General features: G+C 49.9%; 1 protein-coding gene across 1 annotated transcript in view; it reads right to left on the reverse strand.

Moving 5' to 3' along the window:
* Positions 1 to 945: 945 nt before the first annotated feature.
* Positions 946 to 8,760, reverse strand: part of CIB3 (calcium and integrin binding family member 3) — a 13,126-nt gene continuing 5,311 nt past the window's right edge. The window contains exons 3-5 of the mRNA XM_011980629.1: positions 5,871 to 5,982; positions 4,409 to 4,556; positions 946 to 1,145 (exon numbers count right to left, since the gene is read on the reverse strand). Coding sequence (XP_011836019.1) covers positions 946 to 1,145; positions 4,409 to 4,556; positions 5,871 to 5,982 — 460 coding nt within the window. The remainder of the gene's footprint in view (positions 1,146 to 4,408; positions 4,557 to 5,870; positions 5,983 to 8,760) is intronic.

Here is an 8,760-nt window from a genome sequence, read left to right on the forward strand (position 1 = left end):
GGGAGGCTGAGGCAGCAGAATGGCGTGAACCCAGGAGGCGGAGCTTGCAGTAAGCCGAGATTGCACCACTGCACTCCAGCCTGGGCTACAAAATGAGACTCCGTCTCAAAAGAAAAAAAAAAACTTTATTGATGGACACAGAAATTTGAATTTCGTATCACTGTCATGTGACATGGAATAATCTTTTTTTAATTTTTTTAAAAAAATTTAAATGTATTTATTTTTGAGACAGAATCTCACTCTGTGACCCAGGCTGGAGTGCATGGCACAATCAGAGCTCACTGCAGCCTTCACCTCCTCGGCTCAAGCAATCCTCCCACCTCAGCCTCCCAAGTAGCTGGGACTACAGGCATGCACCACCACACCTGGCTATTTATTTATTTATTTGTAGATATGGACTCTCCTTATGTTCCCCAGGTTGGTCTCAAGCTCCTGGGCTCAAGAGGTCCTCCCCACTTAGCCTCCCAAAGTGCTGGGATTAAAGGCGTGAACCACCCCACCTGGTTGGAATATTATTATTCTTTTATTGTTTTTCAATCTTTTGAAAATATAAAAGCCATCCTTAGCTCACAGGAGGTACAAAACCAGGCTTTGGGTCAGATTGGCCTATTGGCCATACTTTGCCCTGCAGTGGGGGCTGATTTTCCCCAAAGGCTGCCAAGTACAGTTGCACAGTCTGTTCACTGAAAACTGTTGAGGCAATAAGGGCTGAAGTCCAGCCACATTCTGCTTGCTGAAAGAGGTGTATCCACCCGCAGGAGGTGCCCAGGGGGTCCCTAATTATCCCCATTTTACAGATGCAAGGACTGAGATCAGGGAAATTGAGAAAGTTCCCCAAGGTCACAAAAGAATGCATAGAGGAATTTTCGGAAACAGAGTCTGTGAACCGTCTCCATAAGAGCCCCTTCAGATGTGCAAATGGACTGTGGGTGGTGGTGGAGAGCATCACCTGAGGAAGTCTGGTGCCCGGAGGATCATGTTCCGGAAGTCTTCCAGGGACAGCCGACCATCATGGTCTCCATCAGCCTCATCCAGCACCTTCTCACACACCAGGCTCACCTCCTGGGCGCTCAGCTCCCCCCGAGTCAGTTTGGTCACCGTCTGCTCCAGGTCCCATGCACAAATGTAGTCGTCGTTGTTAAAATCTGCAGAGCAGGATGGATGGGGAGTGACAGCAGGTGGCAGGCGGGCTGGGCCGGCTGTGGGCACATACTGTGCCTATGTTACAAGGTCGGGCACGGTGGCTCACACCTGTAATCTCAGCACTTTGAGAGGCTGAGGCGAGAACACCTGAGGTCAGGAGTTCGAGACCAGCCTGGCCAACATGGTGAAACCCCATCTCTACTAAAAATACAAAAATTACCCAGGTGTGGTGACATGCACCTGTAATCCCAGCTACTCAGGAGGCTGAGGCAGAAGAATCACTTGAGCCCGGGAGGTGGAGGTTGCAGTGAGCCAATATCTCACCACTGTATTCCAGTCTGGGCAGCAAGAGTGAAACTCCGTCTCAAAAAAAAAAAAAAGAGGAACTGAGGCCCTGGGAGGGCACCCAAGACCTTGTTGTAAAATCTGGAACTTTCCTTAAAATTGGGCAGGGACTTGCTGGGAGTTCATTCATTCATTCAACAAGTACTTATGTGACAACTTTTTCATTCGTTCTTTTTTTTTTTTCTTTGAGATGGAATCTCGCTCTGTTACCCAGGCTGGAGTGCAGTGGCGCAATCTCGGCTCAGTAACCTCCACCTCCCGGGTTCAAGCAATTCTCCTGCCTCAGCCTCCCAAGTAACTGGGATTACAGGTGCCTGCCACCACACCCGGCTAAATTTTGTATTTTTAATAGAGAGGGGATTCCCCATGTTGGCCAGGCTGGTCTCAAATTCCTGACCTCAGGTGATCCACCCACCTCAGCCTCCCAAAGTGCTGGGGTTACAGGTGGGAGCCACTGCACCCTGCCTGATTCATTCATTTTTACAAGTATTGAGTGCCTGCTGGGTGCTAGGCACTATAATAACTTTTTTATTCACTCATACAAGTATTTATTGAGCATCCGCTATGTGTCAGGCATCACAGTAACTGACTTTCATTCATTCACTCACTCAACAAGTATTTATTGAGTGCAATTTTCATTCATTCACTCACTTAACAAGTATTTATTGAGTACCTACTGTGTCCTGGCACTGTGATAATAATTTTTCTTTTTTTTTTTTTTTTTTTTTTTTTTTTTGAGACGGAGTCTCGCTCTGTCGCCCAGGCTGGAGTGCAGTGGCCGGATCTCAGCTCACTGCAAGCTCCACCTCCCGGGTTTACGCCATTCTCCTGCCTCAGCCTCCCGAGTAGCTGGGACTACAGGCGCCCGCCACCTCGCCCGGCTAAATTTTCATATTTTTTAGTAGAGACGGGGTTTCACTGTGTCAGCCAGGATGGGATAATAATTTTTCATTTGCTCATTCGAAAAATAGTTATCGGCCCGGTGCAGTTGCTCATACCTGTAATCCCAGCACTTTGGGAGGTTGAGATGGGTGGATCACCTGAGGTCAGGAGTTCCAGGCCAGCCTGGCCAACACGGTGAAACCCCATCTCTACTAAAAGTACAAAAATTAGCAGGGCGTGGTGTGGGTGCCTGTAATCCCAGCTACTAGGTAGGCTGAGGCAGAAGAATCGCTTGAACCTGGGAGGCGGAGGTTGCAGTGATCTGAGATCGTGCCATTGCACTCCAGCCTGGGCGACAAGAGCGAGACTCTGTCTCAGTAAAAAATAAATAAATAAATAAAAATAGTTATTGAGTGCCTACTATGTGCCAGACACTGTAAGAACTCTTTCATTCATTTATTCAAGTATTTATTGAACACCTACTATGTATCGAGCACCATGATAACTGTTTTTCATTCATTCACTCACTCAACAAGTATTTATTGAGTGTCTATTGTGTGCCAGGCACTCTGATAACTTTTTCATTCATTCATTCATTCATGCAACAAGTATTTATTGAGCACCTACTATGTGTTGGGCAACATGATAACTATTTTTCATGTACTCACTCAAAAAGTATTATGGTGGCAGGGCACGGTGGCTCATGCCTGTAAGCCTGCCACTTTGGGAAGCTGGGGTGGGTGGATCACTTGAGGTCAGGAGTTCAAGACCAGCCTGGCCAACATGGTAAACCCCATCTCTACTAAAAATATAAAAAATTTGGCTGGGTGCAGTGGCTCATGCCTGTAATCTCAGCACTTTGGGAGGCCGAGGTGGGTGGATCACCTGAGGTCAGGAGTTCGAGACCAGTCTGGCCAACATGGTGAATCCCCGTCTCTACTAAAAATACAAAAAATTAGTCAAGAATGGTGGCAGGTGCCTGTAATCAATCTCAGCTACTCAGGAGGCTGAGGCAGGAGAATTGCTTGAACCCAGTAGACGGAGGTTGCAGTGAGCTGAGATCGCATTACTGCACTCCAGTCTGGGGGACAGAGCAAGACTTTGTCTCAAAAAAACAAAAGCAAAAAACAAAACAAAATGAAACAAAAAACCAAGTATTTATTGAGTGCACACAAGGTGCCAGGCACTAAGATAACTGTTTTTCTTTCATTCAGTCATTCAACAAATATTTACTGAGCCAGGCTCAGAAGACAGATGGTGAGCAAAATAGATACTGTCAGTACCTTTGAGTCTTCTCAGGGACAAAGTCAATAAGAAGTGAACAGGTCAAGGAACAAGAAATTAAGCAGCATTGCCTGGTGCTAGAAGAGAAATAGGATGGTGGGATAGGGGGATGAATGCGGAGAGGCCTACTTTCAACCTAGACTTCAAGGATAAGAAGGAGCCAGGGGATCTGGACGCGGTGGCTCATGCCTGTAATACCAGCACTTTAGGAGGCCGAGGCGGGCGGATCACCTGAGGTCAAGAGTTCGAGACCAGCCTGGCCAACACGGCGAAACCCCATCTCTGCTAAAAATACAAAAATTAGCTGGGTGTGATGGCGTGTGCCTGTAATCCCAGCTACTCAGAAAGCTGAGGCATGAGAATCACTTGAACCTCAGAGGCAGAGGTTACAGTGAGTCAAGATTGAGTCACTGCACTCTAGCCTGGGCAGAAAGAGCGAAATTCCATCTCAAAAATAAAAAAAATAAAAAAAAATAAGTAAATAAGGAGCCAGGCGAAAGGTGTTCTAGGCAGAGGGTTCAGCAGAGGCAAAGGCCCAGAGGCCGAAGACTGTGTTTCAGGAACAACAAGGCCTGTGTGGCTCGAATGGAGTTAGCAAATAAATGAGCTGGGGAGGCACTGGAGTGGGGTAGAGGACAGGGTCACGCAGGGCCTCAAAACCTCTGGGGAGACATTTGTGATGTGGGTGCCACCCACCCAGTTTCCACTCCCCATCCCATCCCCATGCTCCCCAACCCCAGGGCCATGCACACACCATAAATTTTAAAAGCATAGTAAGCCTTGAGGTCACGGGGAGCCATTTCGCTCATCACAGAAAACATGTCCAAAAAGTTATCCAGGGTCATGTGGCCATCCCCATCCTCAGAGAAGACCTGGGCAATCCTCTGGCGGAACGGGTTGTCCTGGGGAGAGAAAGGAAGCTGGGAGGCCACCCTCCGACCCCCAGTCTCTGGGGGTCCATGTGGTCTCACTCTGAGCACCCACTTTCTGGGAGTCTCCAAGTATTCTCCATCAAGACCCACTCCCTTCCATGGTCCCTGCACAGGACTTTGGACAACTCCACCCTCTGCCCCTGTGGTCTGAGCAACGTTGACCCCACTTCCAGCTCTTGGAGCAGCCATGTGACCCAGGCAAGGCCAATCAGAGAGTTCCATTCACCTGGAAACAGTGATTGGCTCTGGGATGGGCATGTGACTCAAGCTAGCCAATCAGAGACTGCCCTGGGACATTTTTCTAAAAAATTGGGAGGGAGAGGACCTCATTACTGCTGCTTGCAAAGCTCACAGAAGCTAAAGCTGAGTGGCTGAGAGGTCCTTTCACAACCTCAAGAGGAGAGGCTGCCTTAGACTGAAACCTCTTCCTGGAAGGAGCCGAGAGATGGGGGGAGATTCCTGAGCACATCATCAGAAGCCCTGGTTCCAGCCATACCTGACACTGTCCCTGCCTCTGGATTTTTTTGTTGTTGTTCAGGGGCAATGCATTCTGATCCAATCCATTCTGTCCCTCTCAAATAAGGTTTTTGTCACTTGCAATAAAATCAACCCTAGTCACAGTCAGTTACTCAACCCACAAGTTCCCTTGGATGCACAAACCATGTGTCAAACATCCTGCTGAAAAAAATCTGCATTTAGCAGATTTTTCTCCTGTTACAAGAACTAACGTTCTCTGAGTACTTGACACAAAACACACCCTGTACTGAGTTTGTTACCTGTATTATCTCATTTCATTCTCCCAATTCTGAGTTTTTTGAGACTCAGTCTCACTCTGTCGCCCAGGCTGCAGTACTATGGCTAGATCTCTGCTCACTACAACCTCCACCTCCCGAGTTCAAGCAATTCTCCTGCCTCAGTCTCTCTAGTAGCTGAGATTACAGGCGTGTGCTACCACGTCCAGCTAATTTTTGTATTTTTAGTAGAGACAGGGTTTCACCATGTTGGCCAGACTGGTCTCGAACTCCTGACCTCAGGTGATCCACTTGCCTCGGCCTCCCAAAGTGCTGGGATTACAGGCTTGAGCCACCACGCCAGTCAACTCTGGGTTTTAACCCTGTCTCTGTGACATTGTAGCTGTGTGACCATGAACAAGTGTCTTAACCTCTCTGAGCCTCAGTTTTCTTATCTGTAAAATGGGGATAACTGCAGCACCGACCTCGGAGGAATGCAACGAGAGACATCTCTACTATTTTTTCCCCTGTCTGTCCCATGGCCTGGGTGTACCTTCAGCTCGGGCATGCTGCCAATGAGCTCGTAGGGCACCTTCACGTCGGGGCAGGTGGTATAGTCGAGGGGCACGAGCTGCGGGGCCAGGTCCTGGTAGCGATAGAAGAGCCTGATGTGGGGAGGAAAAAGCTGGGAAAGGCTGGGAGCAGGGAGCAGGCAAGAGGCTTGTCCCTTCTTTGTTTTTTAAGACGGAGTCTCGGTCTGTCGCCCAGGCTGGAGTGCAGTGGCACAATCTCAGCTCACTGTAACCTCTGCCTCCCAGGTTCAAGCAATTCTCCTGCCTCAGCCTCCTGAGTAGCTGGGATTGCAGGCACACCCCGCCACACCCAGCTAATTTTTTTGTATTTTTAGTAGAAACAGTGTTTCACCATGTTAATCAGGCTGGTCTCAAACTCCTGACCTCAGATGATCCACCTGCCTCGGCCTCCCAAAGTGCTGGGGTTACAGGCGTGAGCTACCGCGCCCAGCCAAGTCCCTTCTCTTTCACATTCACAGCTGCTCACTGCACACCGAGGGATACTGTGTCCCCAAGAACCTTCAGCCCTGGGCCTGGACCTCAAGCATACAGAGCCCGACACAGGCACCCCTACCTCCCTGGGGGCAGGGCCAAGGTGCAGAGAGGGCCACAGGACAAAGGGAGACTGGACTGGGGAAAGCAAGCTAGGGAAAAGAGGCTTCCTGGAAAAGGGGACACTGGTGCTGGGCTTTGAAGCATGAGTAGGAGTTTATAAGGCAGATGGAGTTGGGAGAAGGGAGGGTGCTTATGGCCAGATCACAGCAAGCATTCAGAGAATCCTCTATAATCCACACATCTCTGGATATCGTCATGTTATTAGCAAGACCCTGCCTCCAAAGATACCTTCACTTTCATACCTTCCGTTCCTCTCCTCATAATGGGAGGAAGGGGCTGGGTGCAGTGATTCACACCTATAATCCTAGCACTTTGGGAGGCTGAAGTGGGCGGATCACCAGAGGTCAGGAATTCGAGACCAGCCTGGCCAACATGGTGAAGCCCCATCTCTACTAAAAATACAAAAAAAGTAGCTGGGCATGGCAGCAGGCACCTGTAATCCCAGTTACTTGGGAGGCTGAGGCAGGAGAATCACTTGAACCCGGGAGGAGGAGGTTGCAGTGAGCCGAGATCATGCCACTGCACTCCAGCCTGGGCAACAAGAATGAGACTCCATCTCAAAAAAAAAAAAAAAAAAAGAGGGGGGGACGGTTTCCTCAAACGGGTCAGAGCAGAGGCACACAGCTAATATTCACGTTTTTCTAAAGGGCAGACAAAAGGCATTTTGCAAATAACTGAATACCACACACACTATCTAGATTGTAAGGCCAGTTCTCCACTCAGATGCCCTCACCTGGTGACACCATACCTTCATTAGGGCATGCTGAGCAGCAGCCTTGCAGAGACCATCCTTGGTGGGTCTGAGGTTCCCAAGCTGCTAGGGATTCTCTCTGAGAGAGACATGAGTCCCTGGGTCATATGATGACTAGGAACTCAATGAAGGTAGGATGGGAAGACCTAGAACTTCCTTCCTGACCACTCAGTTCCCTGTCAGGGTCCCCACAGGGAATACGCTGGGTTTAGGTTTCTGTATGGCTCTGAGCAAGTTCCTTTCCCGCTCTGTGCCTTGGTTATTTTATCTGATAAGCAAGAAGCCTGGGACAGACGAAATGTCAGCCTTCAACCGCCTTGGGGCTCTGTGCATCTACCCTTCAGCCTGGGGTCAGTCCTGCCCTGTCTGAGCCTCAGTTTCCCCATCGGTAATTTGATCATGATGGCCAAGGTGACCCTGCAAGCTGTCCTCACCCAGACAATGGGGCTCACGAGTAAAAGGTGTGGCCATCAATAATGGATGTCCTGTTACTACACAATTGGGGCCTTGGCCCCGATCACACTGCAGCCGAACCCTGGCCAGCTTGGGTTTCACGGCTCCAAGTTCATGGGCCGGGGCCCCTGGACAATGGCCCCACAGGCTGAGTGATGATATGGGATTCTCATCTGTGCCCATCGTGCTCGGTCACACCAGGGACCTGCAGCAGCCTTGGGCCACCTCCCCATACTCTCACCTTAATGCCAAGCCCGCAACCCAGAGTGGGCTCTGGACTTTGCACCTGGGCTCCCAGCCTCAAGTCCCAGTCTCAGGAGAATCTTTATCTTTCATTTTGTTTTTTTGAGACGCAGTCTCGTTCTGTCACCCAGGCTGGAGTGCAGTGGCGTGATCTCGGCTCACTGCAACCTCCGCCTCCCAGGTTCAAGCAATTCTCCTGCCTCAGCCTCCCGAGTAGCGGGGATTACAGGCGCCCACCACCACGCCCAGCTGATTTTTGTATTATTAGTAGAGACGGGGTTTCACCGTGTTGGCCAGGCTGATCTTAAACTCCTGACCTCAGGTGATCCACCTGCCTTGTCCTCCCAAAGTACTGGGATTACAGGCGTGAGCCACCATGCCCAGCCTCAGGAGACTCTTTCTAACAAGCTGATGCTCTCTGCCCTGCTCATGCATGCTCCATGGCTCCCTGCCACCCTTGGGAGAAAGCCCAAGCTCATCAGCCTACAGACTGGGACAATATGACAAGATGTGACTTCTCAGCTTTTCCATCTCTGCCTCCATGCACTGACCACACCTGCCCCCCTTCCCCATTTGAGTCCCATCAAATTGGAAATACCAGTTGGGCGTGGTGGCTCACACCTGTAATCCCAGCACTTTGGAAGGCTGAGGCAGGTGGATTACTTGAGCCCAGGGGTTTAAGAACAGCCTGGGCAACGTAGTGAGACTCCCATCTCTACGAAAAAATACAAAAATGAGGTGCACATGGCGGCTCGCACCAGTGGTCCCAGCTACTCGAGAGGCTGAGGTGGCAGGATCACCTGATCTTC

This window comes from Mandrillus leucophaeus, unplaced genomic scaffold (assembly GCF_000951045.1).
Source record: "Mandrillus leucophaeus isolate KB7577 unplaced genomic scaffold, Mleu.le_1.0 Scaffold215, whole genome shotgun sequence".
NCBI classification, from domain to species: Eukaryota; Metazoa; Chordata; class Mammalia; order Primates; family Cercopithecidae; genus Mandrillus; species Mandrillus leucophaeus.